Source organism: Calliphora vicina, chromosome 2 (genome assembly GCF_958450345.1).
Source record: "Calliphora vicina chromosome 2, idCalVici1.1, whole genome shotgun sequence".
Classification (NCBI taxonomy): Eukaryota; Metazoa; Arthropoda; class Insecta; order Diptera; family Calliphoridae; genus Calliphora; species Calliphora vicina.
This window is the reverse complement of record NC_088781.1, coordinates 34,311,215-34,335,277: the sequence shown is the minus strand read 5'-3', so window position 1 is coordinate 34,335,277 and position 24,063 is coordinate 34,311,215. Positions and strand designations below refer to the sequence as shown.

Here is a 24,063-nt window from a genome sequence, read left to right as displayed (position 1 = left end):
ATTTTGCATCTGAAAATCATAAAAATAAATACAAAATTTTCCAAGTAAATTTCAATCATTTTTCAACAACATGAAAATTTAAATGAAAATTGATATAATTTTATTCAAGCCTTCTAGATTTAATTTGAAAACAAAAAATATGAAAAAATTCTTAATATTTAGGAAATTATTTATAAATGTTATGAATTGAATTCAATGAAATCAAATCATAATATATACTTTTTTCTGTGTAGAAAAATTGTTAAATTAAGTATTTCTATAAAATTTTTAAATTTTTATTAACACAATTCAAAATAACTGTAAAACTCTTTTAAACATTTCGAACTTGTATGCCTTGAGTTAAAAAATTAAACAACATTTTTAGTTTAAATTCATTTACTAGTAAATCTACTTCAATAGAAGCAGAAATACAATACAATGGCAGCTGTTATTTCATGCTAGTTTCAAAGTATTAAGCATCAAGCAAGTAGAATACAGAAAACTGGATAATAATGAAATCATACGCAATATCCTAAGCAGGAAAATGAAAACCGAAAAGAAAAAAAAATGGAATTGTGCAAATGGAATACTGCATTAATATGAAACAATGGACATTATGTATGAAGCTGGAAAAGAGAAATTATACAGCATCGATATTACAGTAAGGAAAAGTACATGGGAATTTAAACATGCTTCCCAGCAATTCCAGGAGACTGTCCGAAACCAGTGATTTTATCCATCAATTACGGTGACAACTAGTTACATAACTAGCTACGTAACTAGTTCTTTTAATACGTGCATGTCCTAATCATTGGGTCAATAGATGTCTGAGTAGATTCACATACCGGCTACATAGAATCAGTTAACTGGTTACTTGATCAGTTGCATAACAAGCTATTTTAACATGTCCGGGTGCAAACAGAAGCCAACTGACCTCAAACAGTCATATCATATTTTAAATTGACTACATTATAGGTTACATAGGGACACTAAAGTGACAATTGGCTTCACGATAGATTACCTGGGATGTATGAAGTAATCAGCTGCATTCGCTCTGCACTTCAAAGAGCACATAGGTTTCAAATGACCCATTAGTGGCAATTAGTGAGATACATTGACTACTTGCCTAACTGCTGGGTTTAGTATGTGAAAACTTACATGACCGCCAGCACGCATGTCAAAACCACTTGAAAATTCTACAATGCGGGTTTTTCATGTTTTTTATTTTTTTGGTCCCGTTCTCATGCCAAATTATGGGAAGTAAAGATATACATTTTGTTTTGTACACAGCTGCATGATGTGGATTAAAAATATTTGTGTTTATGCGTTCAAAGAGAAAAAAAAAAGTTATGGAACCTTTTGTTAAAGCGTAAATATTTGGCTGCTATGGTTTTTTGGATTTTTACATAAAATGTCCTTGTTTTGTCATGACTTATGGTGTCAATGGTGATGACGATGATAATGACGTTGCTACTTGATAAGAAATACCTTATGATGGAAAATATATGCTTGGAAAACTTTTAATGTAAAAATTTGTATTGTTGGTTTGGGACAGTAATTCTATTATACTAGCTATATTTTTATGACCACACAACAAACAACTGCCACATGTGATCATCAAGATGACATAAACATAAACATAATTTTATTAAGCAGTTTTTTATAGTGGTCAAAAGAAGAGGAGAAAAAACTGTTACTAATTTTAGAGCCATTAATATTATTCACAAAATTTTAGTTTGAGGGTGAGGATTTTAAATATAACATATGTAGGTATTATAGTCTTGAAGAAAATTACTTGAAGATTTTGAAATTTAATAAATTTTGTTTGTATTCTATACAAAAAAAAATTCAAAATCAAGTACTTTGGTATTATAATACTTACACTTAAGAATAATATTAAATAATTGGTTTTATATTCTGAGCATTAACATAACAACAGATGTAAGCGACTAACATTAAACTAGTTGAAACAAATCTAGGTATTTGAAACACAATTTGTTTTATTAGTATATGAGGAAAATCCCAAAATTTTGGGGAATTTGTCTAAAAATATTTTTCAAAATTTTTTCTTATGACACGATCGCCATTTCTAAAATGCATACTTCGATATTAAGACTCTTCGTTTGTTATTAATTTTTCAATTAAAAACATAGGCCCATAATCATAGTCAAAAATAAAGTACATTTTAAGAGAAATAAACTCGACTTTACTTAAGAGTGGACTTTAGGTCTATCATAGACAAGTTTAAGTATACTTCTGACGCTGAAGTCGACTCTAAATATAAAACTAGCTAAAGTTGTTTTTAACTCGTTTAACAACAGCATCTGCTGTTCTTCGCCGAGTAAAAAAGTTTCGTCACAAAGTAAAAAATGTTTAAGTTACAAGATATTGGTAGAGATTTTGCAATTATTGAATAATTATCAATAAAATTAGTACCAAAATATCGTAATTATGATATTAATCTTATCTTTTCCATTTTTCCACAACAAACAACTTTCTTTCTTTAGATGTCCCGGTTACTTTTATTGTTTACGTTTTTTTTATTTTTTTTTTTAATGTTGTATGTCAGCTGTTCAGCGTAGCCACTTGTCTGTTTATTGTTGTATATTGTATGAAAACATTTTCTACATTTGCGGTGGCACCCAGTTAAAGTCGGTTCAATTTAAAACATACTTTAATTTTGACTATGGTTGCAAATTAATAAAAAGCAGGTTTTTATTTTAAAGTTTTATGATTATGGGAGAAAGCTTTTGCTTTAATGAAGTGCAAATGATGCCGAGTTATATTGTTCAATTTTATGGTAATCATTTTTGTAATTTTTTTATTTTCAATAACCGAAATTCCTAAAACGGGGAAAATGTGCTGCAAAAAAAATTGCATGGAATTCAGTAACATATAGAGCTATATAATTATGGAGCTATTTCGAGGATCTAGCTCCTCTCTTTAGTGGTCAATTTGACGTGTTTTTCGATAAAATAATTTTTCATTTTCAAATACCGAAATTCCTAAAACGGGGAAAATGTGTACCAAAAACTGAAAAATTTGCATGTAATTCTGTAACATATTGGGCTATATAATTGTGGAGCTATTTCTAGGACCACTGCTTTGCGTTTTTATAATTTTTTTCTCAAACCTTTTTTTTTTTTTTTCAAAATTGTCCAAGTTAATATAGGTCTGGGGGAACTATGTACGCTTAACTGAGGCAAATTTTACTTCACACCCTTTTGCATTAAGTTCTCTCTTCGGGTCATATAAAAAATGTATATAGTCCAAAAAAATTGTTTACTATAAAAGAAAAAATATAGGTACTTTTTTGGGAAAAAACTTAAAGAATACTGCAAATTTTGGATGCGTGTAACTAATTATAGGGACAAGATAACTGTTAGTAAGTCGTTTTTTTGACTTTGATTACAAATAAAGCTGAATTTCGACCCTCCGTAAGCCCGCCGTATCTAAAAAACGAATGAAAATCGAGCAAAATAAAAAAAAATTAACAAATAAATCTAAATATCTGTGGAACTAAAAGAGATAATTTTCATGTTTATGACTGTTTTTTGTAGACCTTCTCAAGGTATATTTATATAGTTTAAATTTCAGCTCATAAATGGATTTTTGGCAGTTTTTTACAAAATGTGAGAAATATGACGTATAATTTTGCTAATTAAGCTTAAGAGCTTTATTTATAATTTTGGTAAAATGTTTCCGGCAAAATTTTTCGTAGAATAGTTTAATCCTTAAAAGTTCTTCCAAGAACATTTTTATTTTTTGTTTTCTTTTTTTAGTTTCTTGAAAAAGGGTAAATTTGAATCCTAAAGGGAGGAGCTAGAGGGTTAAGATCTTCCACAAAAATTAACTTCATAAAATTCCACTATAAAACTCTCACAATAAGTATTTTCTCAGATTTTCTCGGTCAAAAAATTTTAATTTTGACCCACTGTAAAAAAAAACTCAGACCAAAACAAGTTTATTCTACAAACATTATCTAGTCAACATGTCCTTACAGAATTAAAGGGTCACTATTCTGTTCCAAAAATGCTGTTGGACAGTGTTATTGAAACATAGTGAAAAGAAACAAGTAAGAAAGTATGGTCGGTCAAGCCCGACCATATTATACCCTACACTAAGTAAAAGAGAAAAAACATTTTTCTTCTAAAATTTCAATAATTTATATTTTCGGAAGTGGGCCTTATATGGGAGCTATGACCAAGTATGGACCGATCACCATGAAATTGGTGTGTGATTTATGTCTATATGAAAGTTAACTACGTTCAATTTTGTTCATATACCAAAATTTTTAAGCGATTTATGCACGTTAAAGTGATTTTCGGAAGCGGGTCTATATGGGAGCTATGACTAATTATGGACCGATCGTAACAAAATTTGGTGACATGAATTTCGTGTATATAGAACTTATCTGGAGCGGAACTTGTGTAGATACTAGGGTATTCAATCGGTTAACCGTTAATCGGTTAACCGATTAATTTTGGTCGGTTAACTGTTCGAATAATTCAAAATTGCCGATTTTCAAATAACGAATAAACCGATTAATTTGTGTCGGTTAACCGATTAACGGAAATTTCTTGTTTTGCACTTTAACATAATTTTTTTGTTTTTAATTTTCCATTTTAATTCAAATACAAATGTCAAAGTAAAATTACATATTTTTTCGAACATTCAAGAAATATGTTTAGTGAGTATTATAATAACTGATATATTTAATTTACATGTAATTGTCGGATGAGAACATAATAGACGAAACTGGAGACACTACTGAAATAAGTTTTTTTTTTCACAACTTATCGAAATTATTAAAAGTATTTAAAATCTAAATAGTCCAAAAAGGACTCCAATGGTGTAATGGATGATTTTATATGCTTAGAAAAAACTAAAAAAATAACTGAGAAATTGGATATTCTTTACCTTGTCTTACTTTCGATTTCTCCAACATCTACAATCAGCGTGGGAGTTTTTTCCAAGTCGAGTTTTATTAAAACTAAAGAAATATTTACTGTTTGGTTGAATTGTTATGTTTTGTTTATTTTTTGTTCTTTTTATTAATAAAATACTTCAATAAGTACACAAAATTCGTGATTTAGTTTCAGTTTTAATCGGTTAATCGAATAATTTAAAATTAACCGATTATTAACCGATTAAATCTAAACCCCGATTAATTATTTGCTCGATTAACCGATTAAACCAGAAACCCGATTAATTGAATACCCTAGTAGATACATATATAAATTAAACATTTATGACCGATAAGGACCAATTTCGGAAGGACATTTGTATGGGGGCTAGGTGAAATAATGGACCGATTTCAGCCAGTTTCAATAGGCTTGGTCCTTAGAAAAAATAATATGTATCAAATTTGATCGAAATATCTTCAAAAATGCGAGCTGTACTCTGCGCACAAGGTTTACATGGACAGCCAGCCAGACGACCAGCCATACGGACGGACGGACATCGTTTAAAAAAGTGATTCTAAGTCGATCGGTATACTTTAAGGTGGGTGTTAGACTAATATTTTTGGGCGTTACAAACATCTGCACAAACGCATTATAACCTCCCAACTATGATGGTGTATGATATAAAAATTTAAATTTTATTTTTTTCACGAAAAAAAATATTAAAAAATTTCAGGTAATATTATACGCAATTTGCTATGATTTGCAGAAAAAATTAATTAAGTAAATAGGAATGTTGTTGAAAAGTCACTGACCTACAAAACTAATTACTGATGATCATTTTCCTTCATATTATATAAAGGATTTAAGTTTTTCCAAAAATACTGTATCGCTGATTATAAAATTTGTATTTGGTTAAGAAAATATTCATATGCTTAAGCAAATAGGCAAGAAATTTTGCAAGAAGACACAGCAAGTGTCTTTGAGTTTTGACTCTAAAAACCTCGACTTGTTTGTAAAAGGTCAGCAGTAGAGTTTTTATTATTGCGACCTGAATGCTTCTCCACTGGAATTATTTTGTATTCTATAAATCAGTTATAAAATTGTTACTTTTATAATACAAAAACAAACAAAACAGAATGTAATTTAATATTTAAATCATAATTTTTAAGTGCTTTTTACATTGTTTCTTCCCTATTTTCTTTCTAACTCATTATGGGGAACACCACAATATTTTTAAAGCACTTAATCTTTAATTTAGTCTAATGTTCTTTTTTAACATTTGCTCAACACTCATCCATCAAGCATTTGAACAAGAGGGAAGTTGCAATACTTCCAGAGATTAGTTAGTTTGTTGCTGTGGAGCATATTATTATTTTTATTATAAATTTTTGAAATATTATTTTGTATACATATACATACATACTTGCAAACATAATTGTACAATATACATAAATATTTAGGTATATGTACTGTGCATTATTATAGAAGAATAGTTGTATACATAAATTTTTAATATTTTCATATATATGAGAAAAATCAAATAATTTTGGAGATTTTACTAAAAAAAATTTTAAAACTTATTTTCTTATGAAACAGCATGGTAAAACTGTTAATGATTTTCGGTTTACCGACATGTGTCACTGATTTTTTCCATTTCGAAACATACTTAGAAGAAATACCAGCAATCTGAATTCAGTTTCTAGGATTCTAAAAAAATATTTGATTTTCCTCATATACATTGCACTTGCACAGAATAATGTTATTTTTTTTTTTGTACATAGTCTAATGTTTGTATAACTATGTAAGTATATAAGCACATACATACATACATATACTTAGTGACACAATTGTTGACAAAGCATTATCAACATTATCCTTTTGTATTATCTATTCTCTCTCTATTATTCTACTACTACTACTACTTGCATAGACTCCATAGACAATGGCATATAAAGAGTGATTTTTTAAGCTCGATGTAACTTGGAATTATAAAAAATAACACAGAAAATAAATTTGAATCAAAATCTTTTTTATACCCTACACCACCATAGTAGGGAGGGTATTATGCGTTTGTGCAGATGTTTGTAACGCCCAAAAATATTAGTCTAACACCCACCTTAAAGTACACCGATCGACTTAGAATCACTTTCTGAGTATATTAAACGATGTCCGTCCGTCCGTCTGGTCGGCTGGTTGGCTATCCATGTAAACATTCTGCGCAGAGTACAGGTCGCAATTTTGAAGATATTTCGATTAAATTTGGTACATATTATTTTTTCGTACCAAGGACCAAGTCTATTGAAACTGGCTGAAATCGGTTCATTATTTCACCTAGCCCCCATACAAATGTCCTTCTAAAATTGGACTTTATCGGTCATAAATGTTTAATTTATAAATGTATCTCCACAAATTGCGCTCCAAATAAGTTTTATATATACAAAATTCATGTCACCTAATTTTGTTACGATCGGTCCATAATTAGTCATAGCTCCCATAAAGACCCGCTTCCGAAAATCACTTTAACGTGCTTAAATCGCTTAAAAATTTTGATATACTCACAAAATTCAACATAGTAAACTTTCATATAGACACAAATCACACGACCTAATTTCATGATGATCGGTCCGTAATTGGTCATAGCCCCCATATAAGGTCCACTTCCGAAAATCACTCAAAAATATAAATAATTGAAATTTTAAAAGAAAAATGTTTTTGCTCTTTTACTTAGTGTAGGGTATTATATGGTCGGGCTTGACCGACCATACTTTCTTACTTGTTTTATTTTTCGAATGATCAATACGTAACATATGTTTAATCATATTGAAGCTATTTTTAGATATTAAATAGAAAACATGCATGAGGAATAGAAAGTCTAAGTAAGATTATAAATATAGCTTAAAATGGTATAAAACTTAATGTTTATGTATGCTAGCTATAAAATAATCTATTAATTTAAAGTTTATGTGTGACATATGATTGTGCATGTTAATGTAGACGAATGCACGATCACTGTTGTATGAAAATGCACTCAGTATTTTTGATTTTATGATTTGATGGCTGCCCATAAAATTTATTACCAGAATGTTTTCCGATTAGACTTTCCGAATGCATTATTTTATAGTTCATATGTATTTTTATGTTAGTTTCTAAGATCAAAAAAAAATTTAGTACCTATTTAGACCGCTAAACATCAGGTCGCATTTTTTCTTTCTTTCTGTCTGTCTGTTTGTTTTTCTCTTTTTCTACTTGTCCAAGTCCGCTAACAACATTGAAATTTGAAAATGATTTCGGACAACGCAAACGTTCTTGAAGGGAATTCTGGACGTTAAATTTTAGGCCACTTTTTGAGCACTGCTGGATGTATGTCACGAAAAATATTGGCTTCCAAGTCGTCAATTGATATTGGTTTATCAGCATAAACCAGTGACAGGAAATAATCGAGGCCTTGGAGGCCAATTGACAGGTACATTCTTCGAAACCAAGTTATCGCCATATCTTAATTTCAATAAATCAATGATTGAGGTCGCCGAAACAATATTGAAACCACATCTTATCCGAAGCAATGTCATCCATATTATCAAACAAAAATCATTGATTATTTTGCTGTAACGATTTGTATTGACCGTATCATGAGCTCTGGCTTCGTGTTTGAAGAAATAAGGTTCGATGATGGCACCAACGTGTAAACCGCAACAATTATTAAATTTTTCTGTATGTAATAGAGTCTATAGGGTCTGTTGTGGTCTCACTCCATATGGGTCAATTTCGAGACAAAACAGTCATCTATAAGCTGCGCGAATCGATGACTGATTTTCAAAATAAATTTGGATTTACGTGGCACCACAGAAAATAATCGAGAGGTAGCAAATCTAAGAGGTCAATTAAGAGGTTATTTCTCGAAATCATTTTTTAAGTAGAAATTTATAACCAGTTATGGCCAATATGCTAGGTTGTTGAAAATAAATAATAAAAAAAAAAAAAATCAAATCGCCAAATTTTGATTTCAATAAAGCGATTGTTGCGGAATTAATGTCAACCATAAATCATTGATTTTGGTGGCGTAACGATTTAAATTGTCCGTAACTCGAGCTCTGACTTCATGTTTGAAGAAATAAGGTCCGATGATGACTCCAGCGTGTAAACCGCACCAATTGGTGAATTTTTCTAGATGTAATGCAGTCTGTTGGGTCTGCTGTTTATTAACAAATGGTCTCATCTCTGAACACAATTTCGCGATAAAACAGTCATCTGTAAGTTGCGCGAATCTATGACTGATTTTCAAAGTAAATTTGGATTCACCTGGGCCTCACAGGAAATAATCGTGAGGATGCTAATTTAATGACCTTGGAGGTCAACTGATAGATCCATTTCTCGAAATCAAGTTATCGCCAAATTTTGATTTCAATAAATCGATGGTTGAGGTCGCTGTATGGTACGCAGCACAATCCTTTTGAAACTACAGCTCGGCCGAATCAATGTCGTCCATATTCTTAAACAAAAAATCATTCATTATTCTGTGGTAACGATTACCATTGACCATTACATGAGCTATGGCTTCATGTTTTACAAAATAAGGTCCGATAATAACACCAATTCGCACCAGACGTTTAATTTTGCTAGATGTAATGGAGTCTGTAGGGTCTGCAGTGGTTTGATCTCACTCTGTATGCCGAAATTTTTATATTATTTATATTTTTATTTTATATTAACAAATATGTTAAGTCAAAAATTATGCTTGTCGCTGAACACAATTTTGCTATAAAACAGTTGTCTATTATTTGGCCGAATCGACTATTGATTTTCAAAGTAAATTTGGATAATTCGGTAGCGTTTTTCAAGCATCAATCTATTCATGAGAAACAGCTACGAAAGGTTAAGTTCTATCTGGCTTACAAAAGAACACCCTTTACACAGCTTGAATATGCAGATACAACTACTACTGTACAATATTTTGAGATGAGAGTGCATGTGTATGTATTTAAAATGTTGTAGAATAATAAGAAAAAAACTTAAGTGCATTAAATATGTTGTTAGTGTAGCAGAAGTGGGAAAAAAACAATGACAGCAGCAACTATAATACAAACAGCTATAGCATTAACAATAAAGATACTTAAGTGTTAAAAATTATGTTGATTTTTCCTAATGAAATTTATATTCTCACAATTATTGTATTTCCCAGTTGCACTTTCATTTCTAAAATAAGATGTTTATCCATATGTGGGGACTTTATGCGAAAATAATAATATTTTCAATGGTTATTATTTTCGGGGTATTTCAATATTTACAAACAAATAAAATGCTCTTGATTAATTACACCACCAATAAACAAAATATTGTAAAATAAATAAATTTCATCAATCTTTATTACAAAATCTCATTATTTCTTTCAATGCTATGCAACCACGCTACGTACACTTAATATTTCTACATTTTCTGAAATTCATTATTACTCATACGTCCACCCCTTTGGTATTAAAAAATACATGACTTCTAGCAATTTTAATTAAATTTTAAATAACTTTTTTGCAAAATTTTTAAATTTGTTTTCATTAAATCAACATCATGAACAGAAATAGAAAACAACAACAACACAAAAGAATAAAAAAACATGAAACTTGAAACTTGATTGACAGAATATACTTTGCAGAAAGTCAGAGAACAAGACAACAGCAAAGTGAAAAGGAAATGTACAAATATTATCAAATGACATTATTAACGAATTGATTGGATATTGTATCAACATACTCTAGCAATCATTACCCTTAATATCTAATAGTCTTTCACGTTTTACACTACCAAAGACAAATTTCATTTCGAAAAAAAAGATAGATGGATCAGAAAAAATATAGAGAAAGATAAGTAAAACGAGATAGAAAATAATGACAAAATATATAGTATAAAGCTTTCGCTTATAGTGTTATAAGGTTTGTTAGCTACAAACGAATGAAGCAAATACCAGCGGCGACTGCAAATACGTACAAAACTATGAAATTGTATAGGAAAAAAAGTAAAGTAATAAAAATCTATAAATATGTATTATTTATAATAAAACAAATATTCTGAAAATTTTTTATAAAAAATGTGATTTTATCTCAGTTAACATGTTTTACTACATAGTATTTGCTGCCTTTGCTACATCCTCTGTTCTATTCATCTTTAGCAATTGTGTGTATTGTAATTTTTTATGCTTTTTTATGGTTTATTGTTCAGTTGGTTATTGTTTTTCCGTTTCTATCATTATTTCCTTATCAACTCTAACATTAAATTTTGATTTATGATCTCAATAGTTATTTTTCTCCTTTTTTGTATTTTTTTATTAAAAAATATAAGGAGAAATACTATAAGTTGTTTAAATAAGCAAAAATCTTTATGCTCTTATTGATGATGGTTTGATTGTAATAAATAAAATCAAGGTCAAATGTAGAGAGTATATTATTTAGATTTATGTTCAAAAATAAAAAAAGATAATAACTGTAGATTGTAGAGTAATTATTTAGTTACTTAAACATGTTTATTGAGTAAAAAAACAGAGTATGAATATGAATATTTTTTTTAGAAATGTTCAGTCCTACCAAACTCCGATATATCCGATTCCGATTCTCTTAGGATCACATTTGTCGGTCGGTTCCACATCGCGAACCAGTTACCGTATCAGTTTTATATTCATTATAAAATAAATTATAAAAAAAACTACAGTCATTCCTAGTTGACATCTCCATCACGAAGGATTTGTCGAAGTGTAATCCATCAGACCCTACCTATTTGACTTAGACCAAGTCTGGCATGGTCTGGCTTTCGGAGAAGATATTGTTGTGCTAGTAATGACAAAAAAGCTATCTTCTGTACTTTTGCTTGGATGGTGAGAAGTGTTTAATATATAGTTATTTTAGTGAACAAATTTTAATTTTGTCAGTAAAATTTTTATTTCTTTAAAGTCTAATTTGTAATTTATGTCTCCAATTTGGGAGAAGATATTTATTTTTTTCTTGGAACAGCATTCAGAGTTTGAACCCTACTCATGCAAAGCATTGTGTCGGATATAGGAAAATAGGTTATAAAAGGAAGGAAAGATGAAATAATGTTTGTGACATTCGATTTGAACTTTTCTACATTGAAGGTGAAGGGAAAGAACTCAGCGGGTAGTTTGTTCCACATACGGACAGTACGGCTAAAGAAATAATTTTCTCTGCAGTGTATTGTGCCGTTCACTGGCCAAATGATACGTATAAATCTGAAGATATCAGGAACAAGTTTCCTAATTTGAGCAGAAGACATTCGATTGTAGTGTCGATAGTAAAACAGTGAAACGATGCCTACATTGCGTCAGTTCTACAGCGATTCAATCGATCTCTCCTGTACGCGGACGAGACTTTGAAGCACCGGCACATTCATGGGAGTTGCATTCCATTTTGGTCGGATATAGCCTTTTAGGAGTTTTGAACTTGAATGAACCAAAAGAGAATAAAGATTCTCTCCAAGGGAAGCGCTTCGAAATACTCATAGATGGCCAAAAGTCGACAGTGAGATTGCAAGGACTGAGACGCGTTTTTCTTTCCGACTAATAGACTACTACATTGTATTTAAGCCAAATATTATAACGTCAAAATCTGATAGGCAGAGGATTCATCGAATATATGTAAAATACATTAGAATATATACCGACAGTCAAACAGCTTAAAAAACTGTGAATGCATGATATAAAATCAGATCCCAGAATGCTAATGATATATAAGAGAGATATTCTTCAGTTCTTCAGATGCGAGCCAAAAGAACTCCTCCTCTGTTACAAAGTTAAGCAAATCCCAGAGAGAGCATTCCGAATTGAAACCACTTCTTTATTTCTAAATAGTATTGGAACATGTGTCCTAGCGTTGTCGTGATGGAATATTACGGTTTCATGTCAGCAATACCTTAGGGCCATGGATAACTCAACTTGTGGTGGGAACATGGCACGTAGACCATGGTGGTAATGAACGTGCTGATTGTTTGGTCAGCAGGGGCGCCCGACGCTCTTTCATAGGTCCTAAACGGCGGCATCCCACTAGGATACACTATGAAGCGTATTCGTTCTTGAGTTGAATCGGAATTTACCCGATTTTTAATTTACATGGATAAATTGTTCATTACTCTATCCAAAAGTAGATGTCAATCATTGCTATCGCTCGGTAAGGATGACTTTAGAATACTTAGTGGATTATTCACCAATGTATTTCAGGAAATGTTGAGAATGAAAAGTGCAGCTTTTGTGAACTTCAAGCTAAAACCTCTGAATATTTTCTATTCCACTGCCCAATGCTGGCAATGTACAGAACTAAATGGCCCGGGGGAACTTAATTGATCTCTCATCAAATAGAAAAATTGGCTTCATACGTAGCCTAAATCTCTTGACTTAAAAATTTAAGGCTGAACAAAGGATCCTCGCTTATAATAATAATAGCATCATGGATAATTTTTTTTTGTGTCAATTCGCCTTCTTGGCCGGGCTTCACATACGATTTTAACGATTCGAGTTGTCGTAATGGAGCCATATTTCATCGCAATTAATGACTCGCTGCAAAAATGATTTACGTTTTTCAATGTATCTCAGTTTCAGTTCGTGTGGTACCCAATTTCCCCACTTTTGGATGAATCCTGATTCTTGCAAAATCCAATTCTTGGTCTTCAACTTTTTTGGCTGACCTGGGAGATCTTTTACTTCCGTGCTAAAATCCCAACTTCTTAAAAGCGCAAAACATCTATCGGACGTTGAAAATGATAAATCACATTCACTATAAGCTTTGGTGGGCAATTGTTGGGAAAAAATTAGGAAATAAATATATATTCTGTATTATTGTTAGTATAAATTGGGCTATGTATAAGTATTCTTGAAGAAATGATTCTAAAAACATGAAAAATATAAATCAAAAAATAATTGAAAAAACTGAAGGGAACTCCAAAAATTTAAGCTCAATTAATTGGAGCATCTCATATTGAATATCATGTTAAATAAATCAATCATTAGTGAAAGCGGAAAAATACGTTATTTATTTAAAATGTCAGCATTTGGAACAGAACAAACATATTTTCGACAATATAAAGACCTTTTGCGAAATAACTAGAGAACATTTTTAATGAAACAATGCTCTATTAGAATATATCAACTCTTTTTGTAGCTGGAGTATATAGAGTAACATTCAAAATCGGTACAGAAATATTGATAAGATGGTTAATTCTGTGATTCCATTAGGAAACACAACAGGAAAATTATCAACTTTGTAATTTATTAACATACTAAGTAAATTTTCCCATATTCTTTTTATTTATCTAGAGTTATTGTCATAAGTATCTTAGAAAATATTTAATAATGTTATAACGAGTAATCTTCAACTTACCCGGTATATTGTTATTGGCATAGGTTGATTTTGTTAAAAGTAAAATGATAAATAACAATATTGTGAATTGAAATGATGATTTCAGCCAACAGCAAATATGTTCAGATTTCTGTAGAATTTTCTTTAAATTTAACGTTGATTTTCCTCGGCAATCTGTTGTTGTTGTGGCTGTCAATGATGATGTTGTAGTGGTCGTCGTCGACGTCGTCGTCGTACTATATGGTGGTAAATTATATTGAAGGTGAGACGCTGTCGTTGTTGGATCACAAAACTTTAACGTCTCCAGTATCGTTGTTGTAAGTAGACAATTTGAAGTTGAAGGTTTTTGTAATGTTGTGGGTAATATTGTTGGTGTTGTTGTTGAGGTTGGTCGATAACGTATTTGATAATCGTTATGTTGCTGTTGTAGTTGTTGTAGCTGCTGCTGTTGATTTATAATATTCAGCTTATTATTGTTAAAGCTTTTGTGTTTGTTGTTGTAGTTGTTTTTGCGGCTGCAGTTTTTCACCTTGTTGTTGTTGCAGTTGTGGTTTTTGTGTTTGTTATTAGTTGTGTTTGTATTAAGGTTTTGGTTTTGGTTTTTATTATTGTTTGTGGCGAACGATGATCGCGTTCGGCTTAATGCCTGACACCACCGGTAAGACCCAGGGTCCGCACACATGCCCATGCCTCTGGTCCCATAGTCAATGCCGCTAATGGTTCGTCCTCATTGCAGCGGCGTCATCTAAAATTATAGAAATTGAAAATATATAAGTTAATAAATTGCTAAGTGGATAGGCTTACAAGACGTATGATTAATATTTTTATATTAATTAATACTCATACGTAACTTTATTTCCTTATTTTTAGCCAGTATTTTTAGTTATTTAATAAATATTTTAATTTAGTTTTATTTCCTTTTAATGTTTATTACTCTTGTTTAATCTTGTTAAATTTTCTAATTAATTTTTTATGTCGTTCCCCTTTCTTATCTGATAACATGTTCAATCATATATTTAGTTTGCTATAAGTAAGTAGTTATAGACATTTTAATGGCAAAGATTTTTAGTTTAGTGTTTTCAAACTAAAAACTTAATTAAAAATTTCTACCGCAAATTTCACAACACAACCCTTTTTGCTTAATTGAAATAATCCTTAAAACATTTTTATCTCCACTTCATCTACATTTTAAGTAGTTTTCAAAACTTTGATAAAAAAATAAAGACCTACACACACACAAAGTCACTCAATTACTTTGAAATGAAAAAAAATACATACATAAACATGTGAAATTAGTTTAACCACAACGTCTCAACCACCACCACTACTACCACTAATAAGAATACTACTACATACATACAATTTCTATCACTATATATATACAAAATAATTTACACACTTAATGTCAACCTTAATGTAGGAACTCTCTGTGTGTATGCATGAGTATTCTACATATATTTTTGTATTTGAGCATGTAATTGTGTAAAACTCTTCCTATAAGTTTATTTATATCTATGTTTGTTGGCTGATGACGATTTTATCTATTCAATAACATTTAATATACAACAAAGCAACTAAAAAAATAATAACAAAAAAATCATTAAACTTTTCTATTCAATTCAGTAATGAACTTCTTTACCGCGCAGAACGAAATATAAAAAGTACCAGAGTGTGTTTGGTTTATTTTACAACCTCATATGACTGTATGTATAAAGACAAGTGTTATTTATTTCTATGTATCTAACTACAAATTGTTATGTATTGTTTTTGCTTTTATATATATTAAGTTTTGTACACCATTTCCATATTTGTACTTCAAAAATAGAACATGCAAATGATTAATTCAACCCAGAACAACCATTAGAAATTAAATTTCAAATTAAGTTTAGGAACCAGGTGCAAAATGTTGAAGTAAGCCTCAAGGCATTACACATAGGTCTCCAAGACCCAAAATTTTTCCTATATTTGTTGTTGGAATATTGTAGCAAACACTTCAGATAAGCAAAAAATAATTTGTTTTTACAAACTTCAATTACCCGTTATTATATGAAGTGACCAAGTTCAATGTTTTAAGTGCAGTGGTAAACTGAAACACGTGGTGTAGTTTTTTGTTTTATTTGAATCATATGTTACACGAAAATAAAAAAAAACTTTTGAAATATGTTAGTTATGGATATTAATGACGATGGTAAGTATTTAAATTTTTAATAGTTAAACATTCAATAAAAATTATGGTAATAAGAAATTACATAAAAAAAACTTTCATAACCTAAAAATCTGTTATTTTAAGTTTCTATAAAAAATATAGTATATAACTTACATAATTTCAACCGATTTCAACGAACCAAAAACGCACTAAATTACAGTGGTCTTTTGTGCTTACGAATCATCAATAACTTTCTGCTAGTTTTTGCTTATTTTTAAGAAATCAATTTTTGTTTCAGGTAACTTTTGCTTTAAAAATTATGATTTACACAGAGTTTGGCATAGTAGAAGTCAAAAACAAGAAAAAAATTAAATTTTTAAAAACTTAATATAATGTAGGTTTTTTTATTTATTGTATCTTTTGTTGGAATTTTGTTTTGAATAAGTGAATATTTTAGATTTTGCTAAAAAATATGGATGATACTCATAAAAACAATTTCTGCCATTTCAGAATCATAAATAAAGATCGCATTTTGAGCAAACACACTGTGATCGCGACTTTTGGACCATATTTTTTGCCTAATTCGATTTTAGCTTTTTCGCCAACTTTTGAACTTCCTGGCTGTGGATTTTCTTTTCTTGTGGGTACCAACTGATCACAAGTCATGGCAGATAATTTAGTCTGCGGTCTCTATCTTTGATTCCTATATTTGTTTTATATAACTAAAAATATAACAAATAATATAATAAAAAAGTAAAATACACACCCCTTAGTTATTGCGTTATCAACACAGTTTTTGTTAATTGTTTAACATTTACAAATTCCAAGACTGAAAAGATTATTTAGATCAGGCCACTAAAAATTAGTAAAACTTATGACATCACTCACAAAACAGCTGACAGAACAAAAACTAAAAGTCAGAATGCATTTCGACATTTGAGGAAAATATTAACAAATCTATAATAAAAAAATATATAAAACTCCGTCCTTCAAAAATATTGCACTTTTTGGTAATACAAAATTTGTACAAATTTTCTTAACATTTTATTCAACAACAAGTCAATGGATCTGACACTTTATACTAAAATATGATAAAGTAAAATAATTTTGAAGAACGCAGTTTTAAAGTGGCACATCTTTGAATCTAATTAAGATATTGAATTGAATTTTTTTTCAAGACCAAAAATTAAAATGTCTAAACAAAAAAAAATGTTCGGAATAAATGTGAATCAAATTGTTCCTAATATTTGCAATCCTATTAAAATTTTGATACAAATTTTAGTTTTAGAAACACAATAAACGCAATTTCAATGTATTTTAAATTTGACATTTTTAGTAATAAAGTTTAAAAAAAACTTGTCAAAAATGTAAAAGGGAATCCCGCAATTCCTAAAAATTGTAGCGATAATCCCAAAAAATTGTACTTTATACAATTTGGGCCATAGGGTCCGCATTTCATTTGGAGCTGGGAAAATAATTTAAGAATAAATAGGAAATACATCAAGGTTTCGAAAACTGCTTTTGGTTTTCTGATCCCGGCTTTAGAATTTTAGAATGTGGCCCAAAGCTGACATTTTTATCAAAAGAATATAGGTGAACTTCCGCAAAGCGTAGGGGTAACATATTAAAAATTAGAACATGTCTTTTACACTAAAATATTCACCGTCAAGATATCTTACAGAAAAACATAAAATTTTTGTATCTTCTTAAATAAAGTTTTTTTTTTAATAATAAAGTTTTAAGTTACCCTTTCGCCCAAAAAACAGCAAAAGTCTACTACTTTTTGAATTTTTAAATTAAAAATCGTTCATTATTGTATCCATATTCGATGTTGCTCTGAAATCGTTTGTATATTATTGGTAATTTAGTTGTCTAACTAACAAAAAAAATCGAGTCGAAAAGCGGAACAAGATATAGTTAAATTTTAAAATTTGAATTTGGAAATGCCTATAACTCGGAAATAATAAGAGATAAATAGCACACCAAGCATGTTTGTATTGTTTTACAATTTGGCATGTCGAAGACACCCTAATTTGAGCCCTCATAGCGCCGCCACTAGAGCAGTTGTAGAGCCCATTATAATAACTTAAACTCGAATACTATTTGGCAACGCCCTCGTGAAATTTTATTCTAATCGGAAGAGCCGTTTAGAATTGTCAGATTTATATCCAAAAAATTTTGATTCATGTCCGTCTGTCTGTTGAAATCAACTTTCCAAAGCCTACAAACGACTTGCATACATTATTGATACATCAATATATCCGCTGTAGTCCCGGTATGATTGCTCTTTCAATTAAGAAAAATCGGTGGCTAGTTTCGTTATAGACGGTGACGATATAGGCTGCTTTATGGTGGTGTAGTTTATGAAAACAATACATTTTAATATGAATTTGCTGTCAGTTAAAAACATCATTAACTATATTAAAAATACGAGATATGTTCCTATAATAGATTTCCAATTTTTAGAAATTTTTGGCAATGGTGTAGTCGTATTAGAACTAGTAAAAGCCTGCAGCCAGTAACATGAAGTAGTAGTGCTTTTGTTTTATAGTTTGTTATAATTTTAAGCTTATAGAAAGAACAACTTTTCCTTCCCCCTCATTATATTTCACTATTTCAATTCCTATTTTTTGGAATAAACGCTAGAAAGTGTGTTAGATGAATATTGCTGTTGTTTTTAGTTGAATCTTAAGCCTATAAAATAAACAATAATAAGCTACGCAGTCTTTTATATTAACTATAAGTAAATGAATAGAAAAGAGTTTGCAAGTTTGTCCTTGTTTTTTTTTACTAAAGAACAACTTTTTTGCTTTAGTTTTTTTATTTTTTTCTTGTTAAGTTTTGTTTAGCTGATGATGTTTTATTTTGTTAAGATCTTATTAACTTTTTTTCTTTCCTGTCTCCTGCATCTTATATTTATATTTCATTTGAAAAAGGATTTTCTTGTAAATACATACAAATAGTGAAAGATTTATTTTATTGAAATTTTATCAGAAAAGTTTTCTTTTTAGGACTTTGGAGCAAGAGAAAAAGTAGGTAAGCTAAGGTGCCTTTTTCTAGCTAAAAGGTGTTGAGTTGTAAAGAAAAATATCAACAAAGAAATAAATGTAGAAAACAAGAAAATGATTAATGAATTTTTGTTTAGCAAGAAAGTTAGAAGAAATAGTTGTGAATTTGAATTTACGTAAAACTTTTTGGAAGCTTGTTGACACAATCCACATTCATAGGATATTTTTAGGATTTTTTGTGGTATGCAACAATTTTTATTGTATATTTTTTTTATCAAGCGAGGCTTTTGATGAAAAGACAACCAAAATTTAGAAAAACTTTGTTTGCTTAAAATTTGGACAGCAAAATAGAACCGAATGTTTTAAATTAATGTTTTTGGGATATTATTTAATTTAATACTACAGACGTACTACCAGTAAACCCTCATGATAATTCCACATTTCCACTAAGTTAAGTATTACCAAAAAGACTTCTAGGAAGAGCACTTTCAAATTGTTAAATTGGAGTAGAAATTACAAAAAGGCTACTAGAAATACCACGATACCCAAATCATATAATTCAATATATGAATTGCTTTAAGTTTGCTCAGACTAAATTAAAACACTTCTTGAATGAATTCTCTTTGAACGCCCATAATTAATTTAATTTTGATACCATAAAAAGAGATCCTAGAATATCCAGTTTTCTATAAAAAGAGAGCTCTCTAAAGGTCCACAATTATTTTCAGTTTGGTACCACAAAAGGAGCTCCTCGAATATCCACTATGGTACTACAAAAAAAGCTCCTTGAAAGTCCACAATTATTTCAAGTTTGGTTCCACAAAATGAGCTCCTCGAAGGTTTAGTTTGGTACTAAAATAATATCCACCAAAATAATTCCTCAAATGTCCAATTTTATACCAAACAAAAAGAGCCTAAAAAGAAACTCTTAAAAAAGAGATTTAAATAGCCGTCATAAAAAAACTCATTTGAGGAGTTTTATTTTTTCCGTCAGAAAAAAACTCATTTGAAGAGTTTTATTTTAAAGCTTGCCGTCGTGAATATCCACCAAAAGAATTCCTCAAATGTCCAATTTGGTACCAAACAAGAAGTGCTTAAAAAAAGAATTTTAAATATAAAATATAAAAAAATACATAAAAATAACTCAATAATAATAAATAACTTATTTTTCCTGTCAGAAAAAAAAACTCATTTGAGAAGTTTTATTTTTCCCGTCAGGAAAAAAACTCATTTCAGGAGTTTTATTTTTCCCGTCAGAAGAAAAAACTCATTTCAGGATTTTTTTTTCCGTCAAAAAAAAAATTATTTGAAGAGTTTTATTTTAAAGCTTGTCGCTGATCAGATCATTACAATTTATAAAGCCCCTTGCATTGCAATTGAATAAATTGTCATTAAAATAAAATCAAGTGGGATTTTAATTTGTTATTGTTCTCAACTTGTTGTTGTGTTTTTTTCTTAAACAAAAAAATGACTACACACATTATATCACATAGACTCAATAAAGACAGATACTGAAAAAAGTAGAAAATAAACGACGGTAAAAATAAAACTCCTCAAATGACTTTTATTTTATGACGGAAAAAATAAAACTCCTCAAATGAGTTTTTTTTCTGACGGGAAAAATAAAACTCCTAAAATTTGTTTTTTATGATGGTTATTTAAAACTCTTTTTTAAGAGTTTCTTTTATTTTTACGTTGAAAAATAACTGTTACTGCACTTCAATACGAATCTATTGGTATCTAACAGTATATGTCTCCGTGGACTCTAACCTATAGAATTTTTGATTTCTAATTTTCTGGATAACAGTTATTTACGGTCCCTGATTTTGTAATGTAACCACAAACATAAAATCCTGTAAGTGAAGTGTACCAGCTTTATTTAACCAAATGGATAACTAGATTTACGCAAAAATGCTGAATGAAGGAAGAATTTCTATGGCTTTATTGACTGCAGAATTGACCACAGTGGCTCAACTACTCACCTAATTACTTAAATTAATGACCCAGCCCAAAAAAAATGGAGACTCAATATCACTGACAATTCATTTTAGACAATTGGAATGCCAATTGAGCCAAATTAAAAATTTACTTTCAAGTTATATATAAAATAAAAACCTCAAATAATTACCAAAATTCTATAATATACCTTTATCAATTTCACAAAAATTATGCTAGTTTCCCTTCAGTCTCTAATGACCATTTAAAACAATTATTTTTATTTTTCAGTACACTACAACAATCACTGATTGCCCGTAAAATTACTTGTAATTTTTTTTTATTCAAAGTTTTATCGTAATTCTGCCAAAATTTTATACAATAGAACCAAACCATACAACCAAGTGGATGTTAACAAATCTATATGCAAATGGGAAGACAGACAGGATACTGCATTAAAAATGATTCCATTTGTAAATCACTTCATTAGTTAGGAAATCCTGATCAAGGCTGTCATTGAAATGCATCAATTGCATGAAAAAATATCACATATACATATTACTGTGGGTGGCATGTTACAACGCTGCCATGAAGGGTCTTGCTATAAAATTTCGAAAAAAAATTCAAATTCAGTAAATTCTTCACAAACTCGTTCCAAAACATACATGAGAGGACATGAAAACATGTTCACCTGGAAAATTTGATATTTTTTTGTATGGATTTCTTTTTTTGTTGTGTCGCTCATTGATGTACAAATATGCAGATTTATCAATGGTGCTGTTTTGAGTGGGTGCTAGTGAACGTGTAAATGGGGGTAAAGTTTGTTGGTTGGTTGGTGAATATATGCGTGTGGTTTCCACTTGTCTGATGAAATGTCAATTTTATAGTGTGGATACACAGGTATATTAAAGCAGAAAAAAAAGAGATTTGAAAACATTTATAAACATTTCTTTGGTTCTCAGAAAAATTTTTATATTATTCTAGTTTTTATAGGTAAAAGTGTGTGTTTTTGGGTTGACACTGACAAATGAGAGTAAAGCATAGAATTTCAAAACCTAAAAATTATTTCAAATTTAAAGTACATACAAATATATGTATGTACATGTGTACAATTGTTATAGGTTGTGTATATTTATTTCAACCATAGAAACCACCTCATTAGAAAATAACAAATTCAGCTTTATTTATTAAGGGAGTGATACAAATACTTGTATCTACTTATACAGATTTATACAGTGTTCTAAACATAGTTTTCTTTTATTGAGAGCTGGAGGGGGAAAAATAGAGGAAGAATCATGTTGTATATTGAGAAATCTAAATTGGAATTCATTACCGTTGAACCCCCATTTCCTTTTATAAATGGTATAACATTGATTTGAGAAAATTTCGTTAGATGGTTTGGTGTTACAACGCAAAGGAATTTCAATTTCTATTCATTTCTGGTTATTGTCTGTACTAATACATTTGAACTGTATGGGGAATAAAGTCTATTTTGTAAAATTTTTGGTTTGTCTGAGTCAAGTTTTTTTTTCCTTATTTGTTTTGGGTTGGCATTTTAGATATTTGTTGTTTTGGATGATGTTACTGTATGTTGTTGTTGTTGCTGTTACTGCAATGGTACTTTATTACTTCCGTTTCCGTTACAACATTTTCAATCTAATGTTTCATTTATTTTCAACATTTCATTGTACAACTGACCAATAGTTTTTGATAAGTTTTACATACAAATACATAAGGATGTGCTGTAGAGCATGTTTTAATACATATCTCTGTAAACAACTCTGTGAAACTTAGTGTCCGGTCTGTAAGATTTTAATTTTTTTCTCCATTTTATAACATAATACAATGGCCGTTCATCAGGGTCTTAGTGTTTTACTTAGTTAGTTAGCATTAGTTATTTATTTGTTTTATTTATTTTGTTTTCCTGTATTCTATTTATTTGCATATTTAGTTTATTTTTATTTTATTTTACCATATTTATTTAGATTTAGATTTTATTTATGATTTTACCCTGATTATTCGTATCCTTTAAACTTTTTTTTATTTATCATTTGTTCTGCCATTAAATAAATTTAGGTTTTCCTTTAGAAGTTAGATGAGAAAATGTCAACAACTATTCTCAAAGGATGCATACATATTTTGGCAAGAATGTTGCTAATTAAAGGAGATATTTTTGTGTTTCTAAAATTTTTTGCAGGATTAAAATACCTATATTTGAATACAATTTTATTTAGTTATAATTTGTGCTTCATGATTGGAATAACAGATATAATATAATGAAATAAATTTACTTTTCACAGGTATAAATTAAATCAAAGTACACAGTGCTCCACGGGATATTTATACCCTACACCACCATAGTGGGGAGGGTATTATGCGTTTGTGCAGATATTTGTAACGCCCAAAAATATTAGTCTAACACCCACCTTAAAGTATACCGATCGACTTAAAATCACTTTCTGAGTCGATTAAGCGATGTCCGTCCGTCAGTCTGGTCGGCTGGCTAGCTGGCTGTCCATGTAAACCTTGTGCGCAGAGTACAAGTCCCAATTTTGAAGATATTTCGATCGAATTTGGTACATGTTATTTTTTCGGCTCAAGGACCAAGCCTATTGAAACTGGCTGAAATCGGTCCACTTTTTCACCTAGCCCCCATACAAATGTCCTCCCTAAATTGGGCTTTTTCGGTCATAAATGTATAATTTATATACGTATCTCCACAAATTCCGCTCCAAATA

The 24,063-nt window shown here is 30.0% G+C and overlaps 1 protein-coding gene across 4 annotated transcripts in view; it reads right to left on the bottom strand.

Annotated features, from left to right (window-relative positions):
- Window positions 1-24,063, bottom strand: part of tutl (turtle) — a 235,531-nt gene that overhangs the window by 155,580 nt on the left and 55,888 nt on the right. For all 4 annotated transcript variants that reach the window (XM_065500753.1, XM_065500750.1, XM_065500751.1 and 1 more), the window contains exon 2: window positions 14,258-14,981. In XM_065500753.1, coding sequence (XP_065356825.1) covers window positions 14,258-14,924 — 667 coding nt within the window. In that variant the 5' untranslated portion in view covers window positions 14,925-14,981. The remainder of the gene's footprint in view (window positions 1-14,257; window positions 14,982-24,063) is intronic.